This window comes from Anser anser, assembly GCF_964211835.1.
Source record: "Anser anser genome assembly, chromosome: 1".
NCBI lineage: Eukaryota > Metazoa > Chordata > Aves > Anseriformes > Anatidae > Anser > Anser anser.
The window spans coordinates 114,888,939-114,916,051 of NC_139720.1; the positions used below are offsets into that span (position 1 = coordinate 114,888,939).

General features: G+C 41.0%; 1 protein-coding gene and 1 long non-coding RNA gene across 7 annotated transcripts in view; one reads left to right on the forward strand and one right to left on the reverse strand.

Annotated features, from left to right (window-relative positions):
• Positions 1–27,113, reverse strand: part of KCNJ6 (potassium inwardly rectifying channel subfamily J member 6) — a 173,463-nt gene that overhangs the window by 8,729 nt on the left and 137,621 nt on the right. For 5 of the 6 annotated variants that reach the window (XM_083801180.1, XM_083801185.1, XM_083801182.1 and 2 more), the window contains one exon: positions 209–2,326. In XM_083801180.1, coding sequence (XP_083657306.1) covers positions 2,001–2,326 — 326 coding nt within the window. In that variant the 3' untranslated portion in view covers positions 209–2,000. Of the gene's footprint in view, positions 1–208; positions 2,327–27,113 lie in introns of those variants that run through there. The other variant, XM_083801181.1, reaches the window with a different exon arrangement.
• On the forward strand, positions 21,378–26,672 carry LOC310882554. Its single transcript, XR_014573025.1, has 2 exons — positions 21,378–24,282; positions 26,477–26,672. It is a non-coding gene; the product is annotated as an uncharacterized lncRNA (long non-coding RNA).

A 27,113-nucleotide genomic window follows, 5' to 3' on the forward strand; every position in this document is an offset into this window, starting at 1 on the left:
CCTTTCTCCCGCACCCCGCTCTTCGTGCCTTGGTATTAAGCACAGCTGGAGGACCTGCAAAACCCCGTGGATTAGCCACACTAGGTGAATATTGGCAAGGGGCAGTTGTTTCAGCAAAAAAATAGAGAATATGTATGGACTTGGAGTGAAAGCTATATCACAGTGCAAAATTTCTACCTGTCCACTGAGATTCTCCTGAGGGTTCTTTTTTTTTTTTTTTCTTCCCATTTTAATGTAAATGTTTCTGTACAAAAATGCTTCAGATTCCCTTCAATGTATTCCTCCTTTCTGCAGTGGGCAGGTATTAAGAAAACAACAACAAACAAACCCAAAACAAGCAAATTAAGGCTGCAGCTTCCTTTCCTTCACTGACAGAAATGTTGTTGTGGATGGGCCTGAGCGGAAGCCCACCAAAAGCATCACAACCTGTGCTGATGAAGCAGCATTTTACACATGCTGGGCCTAGCCAAGTCCTTGGTGCTAGGCACTGCCGTGCCATGGGAGCAGCATCCATCACACAGCGAGGCTGTGAACTGAGGGCCATGCGGGTCAGCTCCCCTCCTGGTGAATGTGTTGTGGTGTGAGCTATGCAACTGGTAATGTTAAATTTGTTAAGTCGGGATGTGCAGGATTTACAGTGGTTTACAGCAGCCAAGGAGCTAACCTAGGGACCCCTGCTCCTGAACACGGGTGGCAGGATCTATGTGTTTTGCTGAGAAGCCCTGTGGAAGCCTGTTACCCAGGGATGGCACGTGTTTTGTGACTTCTTTTGGGGACTGATGAAGCACCAATGCTGTTGGCAAGAGAATTTCTTCCGTTATGGCTTCAGCTGAAATTCAGCTGTTTCCTTCCTAGCTGGGTGGTCATGATCTGCTCACTACAGGACCACGCTCGGTTTTCAATGGCCTGTGCTGCTCCATTTAAATCCTATGGTTTGGGCTGGGTGAAGGGAGACGTTTCCCTGGATATTGCACATAAAGGCTAATACCTCTGCATGGAACATGCTTGCTAGACTAGGAGTACGCAGGAAATTCTTGTTTGCCACAGTCTAAATTTAGATTGAACTGCCAAGAAAATACCCAGGAATGGTTTGCCTTATTTGTAAACATTTTCACAGTATATCAGTAATTATGTTACAATTTTTCTACCCTGCCCTCTCCCAGACTTATGGCTTTTTAGAGTCAGAAAAATGACCTGTTTGGGAAACAGTGAGGTACTCTAAATAGCTGCCAGTCTGGTACGCTGACGAAGATGTCATGCACTAAAAGAGCCATAGATATAAGGGGAGAAATCAGTATGACACTCCAAATGTTAGAAGAGAAGTGCTTATTTCATGGGTAGTTTGTTTTTGCATCCCGATATTTCTAGAACTCGTTTTCTAAACCTACATTAATTACACAACTATGTACATTATTTAGAAGATCTTTACTACAGTACTTTTGTACATGCGTTGTTTATTACTAAATGTAAAGAGAAAGTAATTACATAAGGCATATGTACAGTATCGTGTTGGGTTGCAGAGCCTTCTGCTCACCTTCCTCTTAAAGCTGCAAGGCCCATTTCATAAAGGCTTGCTGACCAGTTTACAAAACTGTCCTGAAATATATATAAAAAACTGGAGTCAAGGCCCATTGCTTTGATGAACGTCAATTAGCCTTTCCTTTTTATATACCTTGATTTATTCCGGTGGCTTTTTTTGTCAGTTTTAGTAAACCTGGAGGTCTGAACTCAGAGAGGTGCAGAGGAAACCATCAGTTGTTAGCAGGGTGGGGTTGGAGATTCCACTGGAAGTAATGGGTATTGCAGCTTTAACCTACACCTTTGCTTAGTCTGTGAATCTCGAGTTTGAATTGGGCAGGTAGATATTTCACATCTCAAATATTTATTTTCCCAGAATTAAGAATGACAGGGAAGAAAATAATAGTGTGTGGGAGAAAGAAAAGGGGAACAAAAAGGGAGAAGACAAAGAAAGTCATGTGGTTCTTACACCTCTGGTGGTTCTACAGTTTGGACTCGTTCTCTAGGTTTGCCACATCACCATTTCTTTCATTTTGGTCTTCTTGATTCTTCTCTTCCTCTTCAGTTTCCAGCTCAGCATGCTGATCCAGCTTGCTGGAAACAGACCAAGTCAGGGGCAGTTCTGCTCGGCTGGCCATCTCTGCCAGCTCTTTGGCACTGTAAACTGGTGTGTTGGTCTCATATGTTTCATGAAAACTATTGTAGTCAACTTCATAAAATCCATCCTCCAGAGTGAGGACAGGGGTGAAACGATAACCCCACAGGATCTCACTCGTAATGTATGAGCTTCGAGCTTGGCACGTCATTCCTGTAACAGAGAAGGAAGAAGTGCTTTAATAAGGACCCCCTGCTTTCCCAAATCCTTAATTATTTTTTTCAAATAGGCAGAGAAGCGTATGTAAAAAGACACATACCAACAAGGTAATAGGCTTGACCTCATATGAGGTTGAGCTTAGAAATCTATTTTATGGCGTGTAACCTATTTGATACGTTTTCCTTCTACAAGTACATATATAATTACATGCAGTGAGTCTGTGAGCAAAGTCTTAACATTTCTTCATTAAATGCAGCTCTTCTTTCTGTATTTCATCAGTGAGTAACTTGCCTGCTGCTGAGTCTAAGATTGCTTGTTAAGAATGTGTGTGACTTGCTTTGTGACATCCTTTTCATCCCTGGCAGGTGATTTGTATAACAAACCTACATCGTCACATTCAGCACTTGCCCAGGCTAACTGACAAACTTTGGTAAAAGTTTTTCTCTGTTGGAGCTAACTCCTGAGCCTGTAATCCACAGGTTGACTTGGCTCCCCCGAGGGCTGGGGACACCTTTTAGTCACATTTCTTCGAGATTTGGATTGGTGGCCAATGCACAAACATCAGCAAAGCTCCTGGGGAACACTGTCGTAGTCTGTGGTGTTGAATTCAGATGACTGGGACTAACTGTGAACTTTGTTACCTTCCCTTCACAGCTCTGCTGAACCTCACTCTGTGAGCTGCTGTAGGGAAATAAATCTTTAAGATAATATATCATGTTAAGAGATATGGAGATAAGTTCCAAGTTCAAAGTCTAATTCAGGGTGTCCTCTGGCTGAAGAAAGGCCTGGCGGTGTTGGGGAGCTGTGACTTGGAGAACCCATCCCATCTCAGGCAGAAAATAAAATATTATTGCTCAGTGGTGGAAGGGAAAACTCAGCACATCAGGAAAAATATCAGCAAAAAGGAATCTATAAGGCAAATGCATATTCCTAACAAATTGGATTTACATAAAGAGGATGTGATGGTTTTCCTTTAATTATTTGCACATTATTAACTACATGTTACTAATCAAACCTCAGCTAAACAGTATACGTCAAGTAATGAATACCAATATATATCCTCTGAACAAGTCTACCACACATCAGTTATTTAGAAGATAATCAAAAACAATAAAAAAAAAATTTCATTCTGGGAGCACAAATGGCAGTCTATAGAAATGCACATCATTTCTCTCCCCTGTGAAGTCACACGGAGAGTTTCAGGAAGAGCAAACATGGGTAGTTTAGTTTCTGATCTCTTTCAGGACTGTGCTAACTGCTCTCAATGATTCTGCTTTCATTTTCTTGAATCTTCTCTTCAAACTCGGGTAACTCACTTCTGACAAGTGAAACCAAGGTGTTCCTGGTACTCTACCTTTTACATTTATAATGCCATGTTTAGAAAGCCACTTGCCAGCTGTTACCACACTGTGTTACCATGCTTCTCCAGTAGTAATTTCCATTTATTGCCACACATCAGACACTGAGGAGTGGTGACTGTCAAGGGAAGCTTTAGCATGAAGACTGATGCACTTTTTCTACCTGCTAGAACCAGTCCGAAGAGTGAACATACTTCTACTGTGTTTACTAATCTTAATTTCTCTTTCTTTTTCCCTTACTGGACTACTCAGACCTTCATTTTTTATTTTATTTTGTTTATTATTATTATTATTATTTTGGTATTACAGTGCAGGTCATGTTTACATTTCACTTCTCAAGTAATGCACAAACATAAATATAAAGATCTTACCATTTTACTGTTCATTTCACAGGTGTGAAGGAAGGAAGAACACTGGAACTCATATGACAAAATCATCTTTTTTGAGATTTCCTGTGCAATTTTTTTAGTCTAAAGAAGATCTTCTTCCACACCAAATGATGGAGGCACTCAGCAGCAATATATAAGAGACAAATTCACTGGATGTGCAGCACCTTCCCAAAGGGCTATTTCCTTTGCAGAGCTCTGGCAGAGCCAGAAGAGCAGGTGCAGTATTTGACAGGACCTCCCTGCCCCAGAGATGGTGGCATCACCAAACTGCAGGCAGAGAGGGCCAGAAGCAGCCAAGGGTGGTTGTGATGTCTTCCTTGCTATCTCAGACACCGCTCTGGACTGGCTTCCTACCTGTTCTTTGCCGTTCCTTGATGGCTTGCTGAGACCAGTGACCCCTGGATGGGTTGTCCTGAAGGGGTATTGTCACTCGTAACACTCACATGTCTCTAATCCATTTGCTGGAGAAATTTAACTTTGAAGTGAGCAGGAAATCTGAAGTTTTCATTAGAAAGGTGATGAAGTTAAATTAAAAAATATTGAAGTGCCTTTGAAACAGTGTTGCCTTCCTGTGCTCTGACCAAATACCCACTGTTCCTGCTGCAGTTAAGAAAAATTCATTTGACCATTGGAAAAAAGGAGGGTAATTTTCTGCAGAAGTCAAGAAGATTAATTGAATTAGGCTTGAGTTACAGCTCATTAAAAACTAACCCTAATCTGAACTTTTGACCCATCTCTGTTTTTAATTCAGTCTCCCATTCTACAATGATTTAATACCTGTTCATTTCCTATTGACAGACAAAATCATTTCAGACCTAGGATGACAGTTAGGATTTTTGAAATAAGTACATTGACATCAAGAAAAAGACTATATCTAGTGAGGGCTGTGTGTATGAGAAAGGCCGTATAATGCTTTCTAAATGTTTGTGATTGCTGATACAGAAAAAGTCTGTAAGTGGATCACAAGGATTTCAGATTAAAATGTCCCATGTTTGCAGAGGCCCTTGAAGTGATTGCCAGTGAACCTCTGTGGATCTGGAAGCAGAACAGAGATTTCTGCAAGTCTGCATTGCATGGGTTTACCAGCTTGTTCCTTTTGCTGGCCCAGATGTCCTTGAACTTCTTATCTTTTCTGCCTTTAAACTTTTATCATATACTATTGTCTAATTTGCACACATTTTATTTTACACCATGGTTTTAATTGTCTTTCATTACTTGCTGTAAGTTCTGAACATGCTCTTGGTTGATGGAGGAAGCTGCATCCTGAGTGAGGGAGTTTTAGGCTTTAGGTTTACAAGTATTGCCTGATTTATTTAGTAATCATCTTGTTTATATGTAGCTATAGATCTGTTGTACAATGGCTTTAAAAATAGCTGCGGTTTGACATTTTGACTAGTGTCTGACTTTAATTGGATCCCTTCAGGGCAGATGAGAGCTGGGGAGCCTGTTGAGCTTCTTAGTTCAGCGTTAATTGGACTTCTTCAAAATAAACAGGAAAATTGGGAGACTAAAATAATTCATTTAAAATTAATTAAAGCTGTAACTGGAAGGAGCGGTCTATTTAAACAGGAGCCTCACAGTCCAGTGAAGACCTTGAGGCTGGACACTCAGGCCCTGTTAAGTCCCCATGGCTGACGGGAGTCCAGTGAAATCAGGGTGGCTGGTGGTGACTGAAGGACAATCCTGGCTGTGTGGGGCAGCTGCCAGCCCCTGTAAACCCTTGTGAGGCAGCTCCACAGCTTTCTGCTCCATCTGTCCCTGCTCCCTGGTGCAGGAGAAAGGCAGAGGGAGGATTAGGTTGCACTGCTGTGGGCTTTATCTGACACCTGTTCATCTCACTGCATGCTGGACTTTCACCACGCTGTGAGCTGGTGAGACCTCTGATGATTCCCCTTGGCTGCTGTCTCACTCCTCTAAACTCAAAGCATTTTGAATGACTGGTAATCAGCCCCTATACATTGTAGCTTTCTCTTAGGTCTTAACCTTAAATTAATAGCAGTGTTTTGGTCTGTTTGTTTTATGTTTGCACAGGCTAGGGAATCACGACTGAGCATTGCCTAAGAAATTGATTGTTGGGCAAGTTACCTATGAAGTAAAATTAATAGCTATATTACTTTTCTTCTTCTCCTTCTTCTCCTTCTCCTCCTCCTCCTCCTCCTCCTTCTTCTTCTTCTTCTTCGTCTTCTTCTTCTTCTTCTTCTTTTTCTTCTTCTTCTCCTTCTTCTTCTCCTTCTTCTTCTTCTTCATCCTCCTCCTCCTCCTCTTCCTCCTCGTCCTCTTATTTTCTTCTTTTTCTTTTTCTAATTATACTTAATGTGCAGTTAGAGCTTGATGGGCTGTAGCCAGGGTCATAAAAGTTGCCACTTCTTCCCGAAAGAATGGCACTGTTGTGGATACCATTCCTATTGCTTTCTTGTCCCCCTTCCAGGGTTGGCACTATGCAGAGAGAGTCACAAGCTGAATTTTGGTCCTTGTTACAACATGGGAGGCAAAATAAATTACGGGTTTTGGCAAAGGAGACTTTTTTTTATTATTATTTTTAAAGCTGCTAAGGTAATATTGCAGCGTTTTTATAGTTTTGCTTTTGAATGGGAACAAAAAGGTCCTGCTGACAGTGCTGGGATTAGTTCCATGTATCTGAAATCAGCCATTAGTTACTATTTTGGATAATCCCATTACCATACAACCAATGTACCTAAAAATCTTATTTATTCTCCACATGCTTATTATTCCTGTTCAACAGGTAAGGATCAACAAGACTTGAGCAGCACTGTGAAGAGTGGCTTGTGAGCCGAAGTCAGCCTGCTAACTTTCTGTCTGCTTTAAAGTTGACATAGAGCTGTGCTCCTGCCACAAGGTATCTGTGCTGGGGTGGGGATGCTATTTGCCCACAGGTTAGGCTGGAGAGGACTTGGTCACATCTGTGACACTATGTCCAAACTGCTTTGACAAGAAGTTGGGACCGTGCTCTGGCTCCTGAAACGTGTGGGATGTTCCTCTCCAGAAAGCCTAGGAGCACGGGCTAAGGTGGTTCCCTCCCACAGGGTCTGTGCACCCCGTCAGTAATTTTTCTTGCAGCTAGAATGAAAGGCTTTTGATGTGCTTAATATTTGCACAGTGCAGTTTATGAAAATGACAAAATAATCTCCTCCAGTTATTGCTGATATGAGGGTAAGCTTACAACCCCACCTTTGACTGATTAGAATTAATAACAAAGTTGATGACGCCTGCATATTCATCACTTTTGAAAAGTAGCCTGGTACAGTTATTTTGAGGTTACAGATTGTTCACGCTGTCTACTACTATTTAGGCTTATGCTTACCACTGTCTGATAGTGGTATAAGGGCTTAGTATGGTGACCCAGAGTGACTTGGTGCACTTCCTCACAGCACACTTAATTTAAGGTTTCTCTGTTAGCTTACACAATAATATGCTGTGTCACATACCCTTACCATGTATTATTTCACTTTCTGGTGGGAGACTTCAAAAATAAAACACTAAAAGAAAGGTAGGGGAAAAAAATCATGGAGTCAAATATGTGTTTGGGCTGAAACACGGTGATTTGCAGCTCTGTGTCAGCCTATTGGAGACTGTGCATAAGGACAGCCCCACTCAGCTTTTGTTTTAATTGGGGCAGTCTTTATGACAACAGAGCTTTTTATTTTAAAATTCCATTCCTATGACAAAAAAGGAAATATAAGCTATGTGATGAATTGTAATGAGGGGGGCAAGTATTGCAGGCTATTCCTGACTGCATGTTTTTGGCTGATGGCCATGACGTCAAGAGGATTTTAGGTTCCATTTACCATGGATATCCTCTGAGACAGACTTTCTGTTGCACAAGACTGAACCAGCTATCCCATAAGAACCATCTGCTTTCAGTCCTTGCTTAGGAAGTTTGCTCCATGGTTCATTTTGGAGTAAGATCTCAGCACTGGAGGATTGGAGTGTCCACAGAAAAAAATGGTGTCCCCATTTCTGGGACAAGGGAAGTTTTGCTCATCTACAGGAGTATAAAATTTGGTCTGGGGTCTCCAGCTGAGAGCTGAGACCTTCAGGTGCAGATGCAATGTTCCTATTATACTACTTTCACCCTATCTTTAGTCATAACATCTTCTGCTGAGGTATCACTATAGAGATCTCAGTCTTTGTCCAAAATTTCATTTGTACAATAAGAAGCTTTTAAAACCAAAACCAAACATATGAAATTCTCTACCCTTATGGCCTCTATATCAGTGCTCATGATGAAATTATTTTGCTGCAGGAGTTATGAAAATTAAGGGGGGTGCTGACCTGTAGCATTAAAGCCAAATTTGCACCTTACCTGGGGCACAGGTGAAAAGACAGGGGAATTTAACTTAAACACTGTGATACAGCACTGATACTGAGGTTATTAGATGAACATGTACTTATTTCTTAAACTCTGGTATGGCACACACAAAAGCTCCAGTGACTTTCTGGGTTTACATCTGAGCATTGCTCCTCTATTCATTAAGTACCACCAAGCAGTATGTACAGAGAGATGGTCTCTGCCTGGATGACCTTTTGGTCTCAAATGTATTTTGTGCAAGATTTGATTTGTGAGTCTGCTATTTTTAGACATTAAGGACAATGAAAGATCAATATGTGCTATTAAAAACAAGCAAAAGACTAGGAGTCAAGAACATCAGATTTATATCTTGGTTCTCCTGCAGATGTACTGTGTGGGCTTTGGGAAATTACTTAGCTCTGCCGGGTCTGTTTTATTTGTCTGCCACAAGGGATGTGCTGAGAAGATTTAAATGCAGTAGATGTGTTTGCGATATAATATCTTTCTCATCTAGACTTCCACTGTCTAATTTGTACTAAAGAATTCTCCCTGGTGTGAAAATAATTGCCTGAAAAAAGGACATAGGTTTAAAATAAAATTTCCATTGTGCCACCAAGCTGTTGTCAGAAATATTTTGTTAGTCAATTTGTTCTCTTTTATCAATCTAAAAAGAAAAAGAGCAAAAACTCATCTTGTATCTTGAATTCACCACTTTTTCTAAAGCTTGAAACCATCACTTGTCGTTACCAGAAAATGTCACAGATAGCATGCTCTCATGCTCTGATAAGACATTTTCCCTTTCCTTTTTGTATGTGTCCTTTTGACAAGAAACCAAGTGTTTTGTTTGTTTGTTTGTTTTTAAATATAATTTTATTTGAGTTAAAAAATTTACATTGCCTTTCATTCAGAGCTAGCAATGGGAAATTCCCTGTGGGTCTGATAACTTGATTCAGAACACAACTGGGAATTGGATGCTTATCTAGTCCTGAGCAATGTCTAATGCTCTTGAAAACGATAAAAATCAGACAGGTGCCTGTGAGTCTTTCAATGCATATTTGCTTCAGCAGGCCTGGGAATTTGTGCACTACATCCTTGTTGTGGTGGGCTAGGAATGGTGTGCATGTCTTCTCCACCTCCCAGCTGCACTGCTGGCTCAGTGTGTGTGTGCGTGTGTGTGTGTGATTGGGAGGGGAAGGGAGGAGGGAGAGATTTTTTTTTTTCCTAGAGGAATGTAAGGAATTAAAATTATTCTTTTTTAAAAAAAAAAAACAACTTTTTTTCCCCCTTTTTAATAAACACGTTTATTTTTTTTCCTTCTGTAGTTGATTTGAGCAATATGGTGGTTATATTTTCATATTTCTTATTTAATCAGACTGAGGCTGATCTTCCTATTTAAAATTTTATACCTTTATCTAATTCTATATGTGAATTATGATCACAGATCTTTTTGGTAGCTTTTGTCTAAATCTCACAGCTGGAGTTGAGACATGGGACAAACTCTACATCAGAAAGTGCAAGTCTCCATGGAGCGAGCTAGAGAGGCTGGCCTGACCGGTGAGGATGGCAGTCAAATCACATCCCCATGGGAGAAAGGATACATTAGTAGGTCACGTTTGCACAAGAGGTGAATATGTGTAGGAAATTAAGCAGATGACAAACCATAATTTCAATTCAGTGGGACTTCCTGACATTCCAAAGTCTATTTTCTTTTCTAAAGAAACTGAAAACAAAAAACAGGTATGAAAAACAGAGTTAATATTGAATTATATTCTATATAAAGTTCATCTTGGGTCAGTCAAAGCATTCTGTTTTCATTCTGGCTTTTTCAAATTTGATGTATTAGTATGATCTGAATTAGAATAAGACAATCATATTTTAGTCTTTTTCAAAATCTAAAAAAGCACATTGTTTTTATCCCCGCGGGAGATTTCAGTGTCAGTGAAATGATATTTTCCAATGGAAAAATGCTGGGTTAGGAATGTTTAACTTATTCAGTTATTATTTCTCCTTTCAGGAATTATAGAATCGTAGAATAACCTGATTTGGAAGGGACCCACAAGGATCACTGGGTACATGAAATGTCCTTCACTGGATATTTTGTGTCTAATTTCTTGCCTTGTGACTGCATGTAGGTTAGTCTGAGAAATGGTACACGCAGAAAGCAGAAAAGCTTATCTGATTCAATCTCCAAATGTGCTGCCACTTTTAGCTACAGTGCCATATACATTCTCAATAAACAGCTTCTCAAAGAGACAGTACAATTACTAGTCAGCCAATATTTAACCTTCATTTAGCCTTATATTCAGGCCATGCCCAGCAAATCAAGCTGCCTGATGCATATGAATTTTAATCATTTTTTCAGCTGTGCCTCTTCAAATGGATGATGATTGCATTTTTCTGCTGACTAAATCTGTGAAATTCAATATACCAAACAATGCAGAGTCTGACCAGAGGGAGAAGCACATTGCAAAGTTGGCTCTCAGAGTCAGGGAACAGGAGACTTGGTTAGGTGGAGCTGGAACAAGAAGAATTGGGATTTTGTACCCTACCCTGTGTTTGAGTGTTGTGATACATTGACAGTTTCAATGGTGTTTCAGACATCATCTCATCAGTGTGCTTTAGTTCTCCTACCAGATATCTGCAGGAGAAGGATATAAGAGAACCATGTTTGAAAGAAGCTGCAGTGCATAGCTATATCTTTGGTGACTCTGCTTGCAAAGCGCGAAGTGCTGATGAAACAGAAGATCTGTCCTGACCTTTTAAGAATGCATTGCCATTGATCTGTGGGCTTCCTCCTGAATTCTGGCCTGCAGATTGGACTGTCTCTTCCAGCATGGTGCGCGGGCAGCCTGCTTTGCAATTTCCTGACAAAACAGGAGGGAGCGGGCAGTGAAGGCAGCAGGCTCCAGCTGAGCCGCCTGCTGCTGCCTCCATCCTGGCAAGGCTGTTTGTGAAGCGGTGCAACCTGACCCATCAGGGCAGAGGATCCTAGGTAGCAGAGGGTGTGGGGAAGAGCCCTGGGAGTTCATTTAGGCTGATAATTCTGTTTACGGTTTCCAGCCTAGCCAGCTGCGTTTCTAGGTTGCTTTCGTAACAGAAGCAGCAAGAATCACTGCCTTTGCATGAGTTCCTCTTGCCTTCCTATTTCTTTTCCATAGGCTGAAGCAACATCTTTAATTCTCGTACCAGAGGACCCCAGAAAATAAACAGTTCAGACAAATATTCCAGTTTGGTTACCTCGGTATTGGAAAGAACTTTGGGCTCAGTCTATTTTATGGTCAATCTAGTCACTATTTTCAGAGCTGCTGGGGAAAAGCCTCTCATACAAGTGACAGGAGAGGAGCAGATGTGGTTGCCCAGCTGCACACCAGCATGCTGAGATGCAGTGCCACATCGGGCTTCCCATGACCTGACCTCAGGCTGGGAGAGGCTAAAGGGAGTCCCTCTTCCTCCAGGGTCTCTGAGTCCCGTGCCCTTTCTCTCACCTCATGAAGGGATGGAGGGCCACAGGAAAAAGTAGATTTGGATGACGGAAGGGTGAAGAAGCAGCATTGCTCATCTTGGGGAAGAAAGTGATAGAACAGATCCTGTTGTTCACAACTCTGCATAGATCCCAAAACTGAAAGAGATCAGCACCTCAGCAGCTTGTTCCTCTCTCTCTATCCCTTGCTGGGGAGGCAGAAGATGGGGATGGAACAGATAAGAATCCCAGGTGGGAAATGAAGAAAAGAAAAATGTATCCTCTAACACTTCAAAATTCAGAGTTTGATTAAACCCCATGACTTGTTGAAAACTCTAGCTTTTATGTGCAATTTGACAGGATCTGTTTCTTCTCCAACACGTTCAGGCTAACACTGCAAGATGCAATAGCTCAGACACACCTGTAGCAAGTGTCCCTGGGGCAATGCCTATGGGTGGCATTAGGCAGAGCTGCCTGCTTAAATGCTGAGAATATGAACTCTAAAAGTATTTGGCCTCATAAAAGGGGAAAAGCACTGATTACGTGACAGCTATTCTAAGATGGTATCCTTTAAGACATACACAGAGTCCATCTATTGCAGAAAAGCATAGCTGACAGCTATATTGGCTCTATGCTACATAATGCATAGCATACGTATCTCCCTTGAGGAACATGCATTAACCACACAGTAGTAACTGTGACTGCCAATAGACCAAGACATGTCTGGGCATCGGTGAAGTCCCACATCACCATGATGCCAAGGGATGTCTGGGAAAAAAACCAACAACTTTTGTCAGAATGGTGCTTGTTGTGAAACCAGCATTTTCTATAATGGCTTGTACCTGCTACACACTTGTGCTGCCATGACTGTGAGATAAACATTTCATTAAAATACATGTGATCTTTTTCACCTCTTGTTGTGTAGATATCTTAAAAGCATAAATCGAGTCTGCATGTTTGGATGGCTTTTGTTTTTCTTCTTAAAATGCTACTTAAAAAAAGAATAGAATATTTAAGGTTTGCTGTGCAATAAGTTTACTGACATAGCTTTTTATAAAAAATGTCACATTTTACTGTGAAAATGTTTGTGAACCCAAGATTAAAGACAAAACAGTGTGAACATGCAGCTTAGTATGCTGTAAAATTTAGGAAATAAGGAAGATCACTAGCTTTTCGACAACAAAATCTGTGAATCACCCACAAAGTATTCTAGTGGCTGTTTGTGGTTAATGGCATTGCTGAAGCCCGGTTTAGCTGTTGTGAAATAGGAGGAGGAGATGAAAGAGAGTTTGGGGTAAAGCACTTGCTTCTGCCAGGCAGATGCTGGCGTGATGTGATGTTTGGAAAAGCATCATTAAAAAATAATAATAAAAAAGAAATGATTCTCTATCCTAAATCTCTTGGATTTTTGTTAAGCAATAAAATTTGTTGGTGGGGTTGGCTGGTGGTTTTATAACAGTGCATCCTTTTAGGTGGGCTGGAAAACAAGCTAAACATGGGTAGGTGGTACTTGCTTTTAGGAGAGACAACTTGAAGAAATCAGTTTTCTAAAAATATCTTAGTTTCAGAGATGGTAATTTTGACTTATATTTCACTGGAAAGAGTCCCAAGAGGACTTGTGTAGATTCAGAGCTGCTCAGTGGTTTTCAGAAGAAAGCTCTGAATCCTGACATTATCACTGAAACTGTCATATCTGCTGTTTGAGAAGGCCAGCCATTATCACGCATCAGCCTATGAAAAGGAGATGGAAAAGGGGGTATGTGAGAATTGGATTACTCCAGCTCTGGCTAATAACAGCAAAACTGCTTTCTGGTTTTTTAAACAAGCAACCAAGCAACCCCCTCACTGGTCCCTGGACCTGTGCTTAATTCATTCATCCAACACCTCCTCCTCTCTTCTCTCTGTTGGCTTATGCATGGACCTGCCTCTAGCCCTATTATCCTGCCTGTGACCTGTTGGTAGTGAAGCCCGTGGTATGTGGAGAAATTTTGCTTAGAGACTTTGAAAAATGGTTTTACTTTCTTCATTGTAAAAGCTGAAGGGCCTCAAGGCTGAGGTCCTGTCTGAAGGCACCCCACACTGTACATGGCCCAAAGCTAATGTGTCTGCTCTGGGATGAGGAGGAAGAGAAGGAGGAAGAGTAGAAAGAGGAGGAAAAGGAGGAGGAAGAGGAATATTTGGGTTAATTTTCTTAGTGTTTGTAATGATAGTTTTAGGTAGTAGAGTTACACCCTTTCGTTTTCATTATAGGAGAGAGTTTAAGCAACCACACTTTTTGTTTGTGCTATTATTTAGAGAGTCTGCTTGAATCCTTTATGAAAACCTTTTAAAGGGAAACTGTTAAACACACTGAGCTTAAAAATTCATCTGCCATAATGATGATCTCTAATTAAAATTTAAATTAGGTTTATTGAATCAGCTGTTGTTATCGTTATTGTAACAAAAGTATCAGCCAATCCAAGAGTTAATGTAGCCCAGATTTTTGATGAACTTTTGCAGACCTTCTAGCTGTTATGCAAAGAAAATCATCTGCGCTGTTAAAATCCTCCCACTAAATAACAAGCGCATTCAGATTTTTTTTTTATTCTTCTTCTTATTTTTTTTTCCAGTTCATAGGATGAGACTTAGGATAAGTTGATGCTTTCAGGTTAATAATATTGTCTATCTGTCAACATTAGCAGCATATTTTGAAGTGCAGGCCCGAGCAAAAACTGGTTGCCTCAGGGAATGAGATGCAAAATCTTTCACTTCTGAAGCAGTGTTTAATATTCCAGTTATGTCAAAATCTGTATCCATATTTTAGCTGTGTGGCATCCAGTCTGATAATAGGTGCTATTAATGTACCTTCTAGTAGATCAATAACCATTTTAGAAAAAAAAATCTTGGTTTATTTGATTTTGGTTTTATTTGAAGTGGCAAAAATGAAGCTGATTCAGATCTTTAATTACTGCCTGGAATTTAGCAATGAGTCTAATAAAGGAGAATAGCAGCAGTAGAGCTGGGATTTTAGGAAATCTTTGGTACTACTCTCCTGATATTTCTATTCTGGGAAAAAAACAGGAACAACACACTTCAAACTCTAGGGTTTTCAATCTAGCACTTTCCTCAACGTCTGAATTCATTTAGAAGGTAAAAAAAAAAAAAAAAAGAAGAAGCAAAACCAGCAAAAGGGTATTTTGCTCCTTTCCTTGTTCACGTCTATTAAATATTTAAACTATCTGTTCCTGAGCAAGGCATAGACAAATCAATCTGTGACAATGTGCTGTCTGATTTTGGAACAAATATTTCAAACTGGTGATGGAGCATGAGAAATTCAGAGTTTCTTTGGCTTATATACCTCACTTACAGAAGCAACAAGGAGTTAACAGGACTCTAGCACCCCAAAATTCTCTATAATTTTAACAATATTTATCTGAGCTGGTGAGAAAAATTAGTTGCATTAGTACAGAAAAAATAATCAGTCTGAGGAGAGGTGGCTAGTCTTGGGGTAGGCTGGGTGAGGAAGCAAGGAGAAAAGGGCACTCACACCCCAAATTGTGCAGTCCCCAGAGGAGAGGTACTTGAAATACTGCAGAGGAGCCTTCAATCAAAATGAGTGGGCATTCGAAGCAAGAAGCACCTTGTGTAATGGCCTACATAATTTTGTCTAGTTTTACTGGGGAATTATTTTTTGTTTATCATTGAGGCTGGGCTTGGTGTTGACCAAAAATGCTGAGCTTTTTCTCAGGGAACAATGATCACAAAGTACATTGGCAAAGAATTGTTCGTCTCAGGGTGTTGCGATGCTAAATGAAAGCTGGTGGGTACACAGGGCATGTTCTGTTCCAGCCCTTCCTGATCATAGGCACTTGAGTGCTTTCAGCTTTACCTCTGTGGGTTGTTTCATTCCTCCCTAGCAGTCATGAGGTGGCACTCTTCTACCAGAAGACATAGCTCACAAAGACTTTGAAGTGTGCATATATCTAAACTGAGAAAAAAAAAGCAATGCCTGGAAAACATTATTAACAGATTATTGTAGAAGTTCCTTTTGAAATGTTTGGACAGGGACATAACATACCACCAGGATGGTGTGTGCTTGTGACAGGAATGTAGCAGACAGAGGAGGTATCTTGCTGGGCTCTGGTTGAACTAAAGGTTAGTAGCCTACTCGATTTTCTTCTGACTCCCATATAGATTTGAAGCATTTCTGTGCACCAGCTGCAGACTATATTCTTCTTCACGACAAGCACAATTACACAGTCTCTTTCTTGCAGCTTTTATTACTGCTGCCAGACCACTGCTAATTTGGAGCACTTCATTGATGTATGCTTTGTATAATGAGTACTTGGCTAAAACTGGACATCCTTCACTCTGATGATGTCCTGCCTCTCAGAGAATAAACTAGAACAGGCTCTGAGTTTCAGAGGTAAAAGGGGGAGAGATCAAACCCAGGCACTGCTGACTAAAGAGCTCTGCCTCTAATGTTGTGTATGAGTGTTTAACAGGACTGTTTAAAAAATGTATGCCACAGCAAATGGAAAACACAAGGCCAGATTCTAGTCTCAGTTAACAGCGGTTCAAGTTAGGAACATCTTCCACCAGGACACAGATGTTCCAGACTGTGAACCTGAGCCACATCTCCACAGGTATACACATCTACGAGATCCTTGCTAAGTCCCAAGCCACATAGCAGATGCCTGTTTGTGAGCCAACTTCCCCTGGCTCCTGCTGAGTTCCGAAGGCATACTTAACCTCTAGGATGGGAAAGAGAAATAGCATTTGGCATGCTCCCTTTGGAAGGTTACTGACTCCTCTCCTTCATGCTTCCAGTTAACAAGGCTTGGGTGACAAGGGAGCACAGGGATGGCTTGAAAGCCACTTGTGCTTCTTTCAAACCATGTAAATCACAAAGCCCAGGAGGAAAAATGCAAGAGTTTGGAGATGAGGCACAAAGCCCAGGAGGAAAAATGCAAGAGTTTGGAGATGAGGCAGGCAAGCAAAGAGGGCATGTGTTTGGGAATTCAAGAAAGCACTGGAGGAATTCTGGGTCTAACCAGCTATGTGCCACGCAGTCAGCCTGTCTCTCTTCTCCCTCCATGATAAAAGTTTTCCCTGGATGCCAAATGAAGTAAACCACCACTGCTTTCACTTCATACTCACTCCAGGCAGAGTTTTTATTTATTTATTTATTCATTTATTTTTAACAGAGAGATAAAAGAAACAAAAACTCTGCATGAGGCACTTTATTATCTAACTCAGCCTGGGACAGGTGGCAGGTGCCAACTTGGCTTCTTCCCCTTGCCTCTCTGAGTACTGCTGAAGATCTGGGCCCTGATGTGAGTGGGTGCTCGTCATCTCCTGAGGCTGAACTCCTGTCTGGTAAATCTGAGATCGACATCTTTTTGGGCAGAACCCCCTAAACCCAAACCCTGATGTTACACTGCCTTAAGAAGTGACTACAGAACTGCCACATGCTATGTGCCTATGAGTATAGAACATTATCTTCTATTTTTTTGGTACAAACAAGATTATTAGCTTCCTGTGTTTCCTATCAATTTTTAAATTACATTTTACTCTGATTTTACTGGAAATGGAGGTCAATGCAAATACGATAATACACGCAAAGGATGTATTATACCAATCAGTTTACTTCAGAACCCAGAGGCCCAACAGGGAATGAATTACTGAGGCTCAGAAATGATAATAGTAGTAACGTTTAGCTCTTATTTCTCATGACTTTTTACCTGAAAGTCTCAGAGGCAGGGAAAGATTACTGCTATTTTTTTTTTTTTGTAATAAACAATGGGGAAAGTGAGGCAGAGAATGGCGACTTGCCCCAAGGCTTCATAGAAGGTGTGTAGCAAAGAAATACTATTGTAGTGAGGATACACACATTTTAACTGCCATCTGGGTGCACGCAGGCTATCTGTTGTCCTTTTGATGTGAGCCAGGAGGATTTTTTTGGCCTGAAGCACTGATGCAGTTTTCATGGAGAGTTAATGTTTTGGAACTTTTTTTTTTTCCCTTGAAATTCTGTTATTTCAACACAAAACAAACTTCTGCTAATTTCAAGAGTCTCAACAGAACTCAAAATCTTTCCTAAGACCATTTCTTCCTTTTGCTTTAAGCAGAGGAGGATATAGACGACAAACCCGGGGAGCCTGTTCTGGGAACACAAGGCTGAAGGGATGGGTCAAGGCAGAGAACATGAATTCTGGACTCATGATTTTGCTTCCTTGGCCTTTTTCTTTTGTCTGTGCAGTGGAATCCTCCATTTCTTTTAATCATGATTTAAAAAATGTGACTCTCAGAATAATGGAGAATTTGCCTGTGGGTGCTGTGATAACATGAGGCCGTGACACTCATGCACACATATACAGATGTACAGAGATGCATGAAGCTACCAGGTTCAGTGTTTCTGGAGTCCCCACATACCCCAAATAACAAATCCTTGATGTGTGAGCCTTGGAAATCCTCAGACCCTTCACATGCTTAATGAGATAGATTGATTATCATCAAATTAAAATTATTTCTGTCATATGAGGGGAGGAGAATTTAACTGTCAGCAGTGCGAAGACAATTAACAGACTCCAGAGAGGCACTGGGATGGTTAAGACATGGTTACAAGAAAATAACTGGGAAATGATGGATAGACCTGGCTATTATAAGCATATGGTGAAAATGAAAAACAAATCACCACAAAAATACTGGTGTGTTATGATGGGTTTAAATCAGCCAACACAGTGAGCAAAACTGTTATGCCATCATGGCACAGAAATGTTTGGGTTTTACATTTTTTGAGAAGTTTAATGGTATTTCCTCCCTCTCCCCACACTTGTTCCCCGCACACAAAAACATTTGTAGTGCAGGAAGCTTCACTTGATTTCTAATTTGGGAAAATGCTGTAGCACAACTCATAATTCTTTTTCTGCACAGTTTACCAGGGTTGTATTACACATTCTGGCTGCAAGAAAGCACTGTAATAAATGATAGCTCTTTCAGCCTGTTGGCAGTACATGGTCTGACCATCAGTCTTGTAAATGTTCCCATAACCATTGAAAAGTTGAAATAATTTGGAACTTTGGCTTAACACATTATTAATCACAGAGCAAAAGGGTTGCTCTGATTTCACCAGGCATACTAATGTTAAAAAAAATCTGTGATAATCTCAGATGCCAGTACAGGGATAAAAGCACAGCTAATCATATTCTGCTCCCATGACTGAATACAGGTTTCAAGCCCAACATTTCAGGAAGCATTCCTCAAAGTTTGGTATGAAGGTTTTCATTTAACAAATCCCTTTGTGAAGTTGGCCAGATTGTTTGTGTGTTGATGTGTGTCCCCGAGGGAAGGAGAGGCCAATTAATATCTCATTCACATTCCTAACTGATAATGAGAAAGAGAAATATGATACAATCCCCTCTAGCTGTAATATGCCTTTTGGGCTAATCAGGAGTCCCATTTCTACAGGCTTTCAACCACAAACTGACATGTCCAAAGCCAACAAAAATATGAAGGTCCAATCTAAGCTTCACAAAAATCAGAAGTAACTTCTTGCTACATTTCTTGGCTTTTATAATGGAGTGGATTAAGGTCTGGATGGCAATAGACATTAAAGGTCTGCGTAGGAATGGCATTGTGCTTCAGGAACCTTGGTCTTTGGGGAATTTCTCTGTTTTTTCATGTGACTGCTGAATCACATGAATGCTTCTGAATCCAAGTGTGGTAATACATTTGAAGGGACAACAAAAGAACTCTTTCAGAGGAAATCAGTCCAAGGTAATAAGGATGTCATAATTTGGGTTATTCATATCATAGAATGGTAGAATCATCTAGCTTTGGAAAAGACCTTCAAGATCATCAAGTCCAACCACCAACCTCGCTCACCAAGTCCCATCACTAAACCATGTCCCTAAGTGCCACTGAAAGGCATAATTCCACTTCATGAGCTCTTTTGATACCTAGCAAAAATATCACAACAGCTTTCTACTATCTACAGTGCCACATTAAATCCAGATCAGGCTGGCCTGCTGCTGTTTGGGTTATTGTTGTACCTTGAACTAAATTGCTGTGAGCAAACATCTCAAAAGAAGGAGCATAATCAGAGCCCTGACTGCACAACTCCTGAATAATACTGTAGCTTGCAGCTCTGTTGCTAACAGGAGAAAGATGGAGATTAAGATGGCAGCTGCAAAGAGAAATTCACTTTGCAGCCTTTTCACATTATCATATTTAAGAGATAAAGCTACAGATATAACTGCTGAGATATGATGCTTTCTTTACAGGAGGACAATTTGTATTTGCAAGGAGCTTTAAATGTTTTCTCACAACCGCTTCCATCTCCCTTGGTAAGCTAATTTTGAAAGTTAATGGACTAGATCCTTCAACGTGTTAATGCTGCATCGTACTGCTTCAGTGGTGCGAAAGGGCACTATAGCAGTCTTCTTCTGTTACTGGAGGTTCTCTGGGAACTGCTGAGCAATATGGGTCAGCCAGTATGGATCTTCCTTGAGCCCTGGTACATCAGGAGCAAACACTTCTGGGGAAGAAGTGGAACAAGAGAGGTAACTGATCTTGAGTGACTACTGCCTTGGGGCTGTAGGCTGACTGTAAAAAATGATTTTAGAGGCTACTGATAGAGCAAATAGTCCCAAGATTGGAAGCCATGATGTTGCTCCTCTAACCAAACAGTAGATGTGTGTCCATGTCGCTTTTGACTGCATATTTGGAAGAAAGTAGGAAAAATGTCAAGGAATAAATGATTTTTTTTTTCAATTCTAATTCTTTCGCTTAGTTGTGCTGACAAAACACATATATATATACATTTATATATATATTATCTTTTTTCATGAGGTACACCTGTGGGCACTTGGCTGTGTTTGGTGCACACTGTGCTGAGTTAGGCACTAGCTGCTCTGAGAGGTGATGCTGACTGGGATGGGGTGTGTGTGCACCAACACATCCACTGTGTAGTCACAGGGGAGTCTAAAGGATAGTGCTGTGGGTTGCACCATCTACCCAGATCCAGCAATGCACCTACTTATAAACTCTGCGCTTACATGATTCAACCCAGGGTTTGTGGAAAGTTTTTGTAAAGACCCTTGAAAACCACAGGGTGCGGCGGTGATGGTGTCCATTAAAACAGCCCCAACTGTGATAATGTTTGTCAGAAAGAAGAGGAGGCTGGCAGGGAGCGGTAATAACTCTATCTGGCCAGTTTTAATCTGCTCTCTTAAGTCAGTCTGACTCCAAGCCAGGAATAGACACTGAACCAAAGACTGACTCCATGGAGAGAGCTGCTCTCTGCCTCAGCCTTCTGATGAGAATACAAGCCCGTGGTAAACCAACATGAACACAGAATCTACAAAAGGAAACAACAGTGTACAGGCAACATAATGGGTCACTGTTACAATTTGGTGCCATCATATAGCCATAGTTTAAACTTCCTGCAACTTAATTCTGACTTCATACAGGAGACTAGACATGCACATGTCTGGTTGCTTCCCACACATGAGGAGAAGGTTGCTGTTTCCGATTTTTCATCAAGAGAATAGAATAGAATAGAATAGAATAGTTCAGTTGGAAGAGACCTACAAAGATCCAGCTTGGATGATATCATTGAAATTAGTCCAGTGCTAGAGATGTGAATAGGTCTAAAGCGTGACTGTTTGTTCTCCTCCACTTCAGGTAAATGCAGCAGAGGCTAAGGCAGGCATTATGAAACCTAATATCCTCACATGTCCTCACACATACTTCTGAGGCAATAAACAGCCTGAAGCTTATGATGAACAGGAATAGCATTGTCTCCTCTAAAATGACCATGAGCCCTCCAATGGTTCTCTTTGTCCTACAAATGCTGCCTGCATGTCATCCAATACATCTGCCTGGGCCTTGCATATTGTCTGTATTTACTGAACATAACTATGTGGACACCAGATGAGTTTTTCACGTGGCGTTTGTCCCGCAGACAGCAGAATATGGCACAGAGAAATCAGTTTGTGCACTGTCCCTTCCTGTTAAACATTGCGCTGCTGAGACGGTTCCGCACCACCCTCCAGACCTGACTTTAGGCCTGTATTGTCCTTCTTCATCTCCTGTCTGGGCAATGCAAGGCAATGTAGCAAGGCATAAAAGCATGGGGTCCAATGCACGCAGAATGCTGACATGTCCAGAGACACATCTTAACTCTCATTTGGTCTGTATAGCAAGAATAAAAACTTGTTCTTATTTTCAAGATGTTCTTTACCCCAGACCAGAATAACTGTGGACTGCTTCCAAGGTGGGTTAGGGTGGTCAAAGTGGAACTTCTCTGTTTTAACAGAAGCAAAAGACTGGGGAATAAACTGCAACAACTAAATATGTTCTTAAAACTCAGTAGTTTTTATCTGAAATGCAAGACTAACATTTTGGACTTTATCTTTTTAATACAAATGCAGAATAGCAGCCATCACATCTGACATGCTTCTTTTGATGCAGGGATGGGAATGGCCACTTCTGATACATTTCAGTAGTGCTGTATAACATCTGCAGCATAGACATCACAGCAACAGGGATCTGTCTGAGAATGGGACAAAAATGAGCTCCCTGGGTAGAGAGTAATGAGATCGTCAGGGAACACGTCTTCCTGGGAAAAGCATCACTTACAAAAGGGCTGTTGTTTCTCAGGGCAGTCAGGAAAGGCCTGTGGGAAAGGAGACAGCACTGGGATATCTGAAGGAGAGAATAACAACTTAAGTGGTCAAGAGCATTTTTTTCAGGGTACATGCATTGCTGGGGACAGGAGGAAAAGGCAGGTCTGAATTTGCCTTTTCCCTTCCTATTTTAACACATGTGAAGAAGCAGAGTGTCAATCAGTTGGGCCACCTATGAACAAAGTGGGAGGATCAGTGGGACAGGCCCTCAGGGGTCACGACCATCTAAGCAGGTGAGGTTGTGGGCTGATTCTTTGTTTTGCATTAGGCTTTGATGCTCTGGAAAGGACTAAATCTCTAGGCTAACACAAAGACTGCTGCTATGCTGCACTTTTCTGAAGGACTGCCATGCAGAAGCACCATAGAAAGCATTCAGACTGAACAAAAAATGCTGTGCGATGGAAAACTGAAGCTGTATAGAAGTGCCAGGCATGGGAGCAGGCATGCCCCTTTCTACCTTGTGGATAAGTACAGCTTCTCAATATACCATGGAGAACTTGAGAAAGTAGATTTGATTCCAGAACATGTAAGCCTAAAACTCATTGCTTTTGGCAGCATGGAGAGACGTGATTTTCAGGATGTATCTTTAGGCTGTCAGCACCAGAACACAACTTAAAATGTGCATAACAGTAGCTGGAGAAGTTTTGAACTGTTCACATCAGTGTGAGCAGAGCACATTTGACATGTTCAGTCAAGATGCTTATGCATTATCTGTGTCCTAAGCCATCGTGGTCCTGGTGTTGGCAACTTTCCTGCTACCAATTGTATGATTCAGCATTCTGAGGTGATCAGCTCAGGTAAACCTGAGATGAATGTGTATCTGTGCTTTGTGAGGTGAATCCGCCCTAAGGGAGGACAGTGGGGGAGAAAAGAAAACTTACTTTATTTTTCCTGCTGTCTGTTCTTTTCGTTTCCTTGTTAGAGAATGACAGATGCCTGCCTGTCAAACTGACACATCGTCATGTGTAATCTTGAGCTAAACGAAGGCTGTAATTTGACTAAGGGGCTCTGACAGGTTTTGAAACAAAGAAGTTTTAATACTAAACCTGGAGGATTTCATTCACTAATAGTATAGGTGCTGCATAATCCAGTTTTCATAAACCTTTCTAATTGTAGGAGCTGGAATGTCCCTCGGTCTTCTCATCTTGCTGAATTCAGAGGGACTGAGCAGAGGTGAAAGATCTGGTGGAACAGGCAGCTAATGAAGTGAAACTTCAGGAAGGTCAGATTCAGCAAACGAAGATCTTGGGTGATTTGATGGCTGCTGAGAGAGCTGTGTGGAAAAAAAGCTGAAACTCTTGCAAAACACATAATTGGTCTGAGATTAATTTCCCAGCTCTCAGTTCGGATCAGTGTCACAAAATTAATAAATTGGTATATTTTGATGAAGTCTGTACTTACACATGGGGGCAGGTATAAAACTAGTTATGATTCAGTACAGTGGATTAAAGTCCATGATGCTGTCAGCATGGATACAAAGCTTGAGGTGAAAAGCTGTAGGTCAGAACTGAAGCAATTTTTCACTTGTGGTTCCTCAGAGTTTATTCCACAATAATCTTCCTATGCCCCATATGAAAAATGTAGCAGCTGGGTGGGAATCAAGCACGTGGTTCAAACCTAATTGCTCTTAGCTCTGACAGATCAAGTTCACTTGGACTCTGGTTTGCATACAGGCAGACGGGATAGTCTTATGGAGCCTCCAGAAGAAAGCTGGGCTTGTACTTTGCCCAACATCTGTAATGTTTAGGCTGGAAGACTTCGGAGGTAAGCAAGTTGGTTAAAACAATGGAGTATTTTTCTGTTCTTCATCCTCAGAGGAAAGGGCTCCTGTTTCTTCCTTCTGTAACCAGGACTTGGTCAGTGGGCTGACAACGGGATGCAGGTTTCCCTTCTTTGAAGACAGCCAAAACATCATAATAAATGAAGGCTTCTCTTCTCCTAGCAAGTCTCAACCCTCTGTTAGAAGGGAGGGAATCTCTTTTCCTTTGCTAAGAGTCTACTTTAGTAGCACCCACACATTGATCCTTGTATTGGAAACTTAATAACTTACTTGAACATCATGCCTTTTTGATGGCAGTGGAAATAACATGACTTTTAAATAAGTAGAGGAGACTGTCATTGAAGTAGAGCCAGTTATGTGGGAGTCAGATGATTAAGGTAGATAGGATGTAGGAGGGAAGAAATACTATCATTTGGAAAAAAATATTGTATTTTGAACAGGTTTAATAATCTCTTCCAGGAAAGTGGGGCTGTTATTATTAAGTGCATTATCAACATTTAGATGCAGGGCTTGGTTCTCTGTTGATGTGCCTTCTCTGTAATTGTTCACAGCCATGCAAATAGCTTAGAAAATGAGTCTAAGTTGTTAGAATTGTACAGTTGTAGTCTAGGGGAATTGTGTGCTCACTTTTTCAGATGTAGAGACAAAGAGGCAGAGGGTGAGGTGAGAGGGGGTTACTCTCTCATCCAGGTCATGCCAGTGTCTGCCTGTCTGTCTGTAATGCAATAGCCAATGATCTATTTTCTGATCTATTCATAAGGTCTGTTTCATTCTTGGTTCTTCTTTTTAACCTCGTTGTCTGGCCTGAGCAGAGTCCTAGCTTAAGGCTGCCAAACACTATTGCCTTTTTTATATATTTTTTATTTTTTTATTTCCTGTGGGTGACAACACTGCTCCAGCATGGAGAGTTTGCCCCTTCCAGGATTCCCAGTTCATGTGTGCAAACACCTGAATTCATGCCTTGGTTTAAGGCATGTGCTCATTGCCTTTACATGCAGCAGTGACCAAAGCTGGCACCACTGTAAGCAGCCTGATGCAGTCGGAGCAGCTGGGGGGCTAGAGACAGTACTGTGGAGTGAGCATGGTGCTGGATGTCAGCCTCAGCAGACGGGCACTGGCTGATGCTGAAAGGTCTACTCTTGTTTCATCCTGGGAGTTTTGTGTCTGTCTTGCCGCACTCTGAAGATGTCTGGTTTTTGGAGATTGGCTTCTACATGGGGTCTGTTCCTGCTTTCTCTCTGTGAGACCCACCCAAAGCCAAATGAGGCAAAAAGACTTGGATGTGCCCAATTCGGGTGTTCAAACTGGGGAAGTAGAAAACCTGCATTGAAAAAGGGAAGTAGAAAACCTGCACTGAAAACCTAATAATGATCTAGATGCAATAAATGTCTTGTGGTCTGGATGTCTTGTGGTCTGGATGCAGTAAAATCTCAGTGTAGTGATTATGTAAATGTAATAAGTCCTTGTGATGATACGGTTAGACTTCACTCAAAGGCACAGGAATCTTTCCGTTGATTTTGGTGAACTCAGGGTGTTCTCATACTCACTGGCTAGCTGCTTCATCCTGGGGGTCTCATCATTTTAATATAAACATATACCCCTGGGTAGCATTTCATAGGAATACCTTTCTGTACTTTGTTTGTGCTGTAAATAAAAATTTTCCACAAGAAAATTTCCTTTTCTTCTCCTTGACAAACTTGGGCAATTTTCAAGCTGATAGAAAAATAAGGTAAAATGTTATCTCTGCTCTAGATGCTTTATGCCAGATTTTAGAATGCAGCTACTTTCTTTCTTAGAACAATTTCTGCTCCCTGAGTTTGCAGAGGAGGAGCTCATTGACCCTGAACTCTAACCAGAATGACACTTACTGCTGTATAACTTAGCCTCTGAGCCTGCAAGATGTTCTGCTTTAGCAAGTATGTTTTGATTTGCATTAATTCCTCCATTTTTCTCTAGCTTTTCTTCCCACGTATGTAAACACCATATCCACAAATGAGTTAGAAAACAGAAAAGTAAAAACCCTGTTACTCACTTGTTACTTTGCTTGGGATTTCAGTGACCATGTATATTTGAGCGGCCTCTGCTTCACTCCTATGTATTGTAATGTAAAGCTCAGTGCTTTTTGCAATTTGTGGTTAAAAATCATTGAGAATATTATTATTTTTTTTTTCTTGTCAGATTACAACAGTTTTCAGGGTCCCTTTAGCACCAGGCCTTCAGACTCATGGTAATGAAGTTCAAGCTCATAAAGTTTGCAGTACAGAAAGCCAGTATCCCAGCACAAATTTTACAAGATTTTCTAGCATAAACTTACTGCAATTACGTGAAGTATATGGAAAATACAGTTGCTGTATATTATCACCACCTACGTGGAGTATCCTTTTATCAGCACAGTTCATCACTCAGTTGTGTGATACTATGGTGTTTCACGACAGACATATCACATGATAATGTATTGAATTGTATTATAAATGCTAGTATGTATTTATGTGTTAACCTGCAATTTTTGCTTTCACAGCATCAGTTATACACTGAATGCTAATCTTTTGTCAGTAAACCTGTTGGTGCTCAGTGCTATTTACTTCCCCTATTGTTTATACAACATACAGGTGTGTTATGTATTTTGCCCATTTAAGTAAGTTATGTTCATCCTCAAATTAAATATTAAATTGCTTTAAAATTGATTTTTTTTTTCTTTTCTTATCTTCTCAAGTTCTGCCTAGCTGGAATAGTGGAGTTAAGGCATTCTGTACAATGCACTGATGTTTTTACCTGGAAGGTATCTGTCTGAAGTGGCCAGTGATAGCTCAGTGCA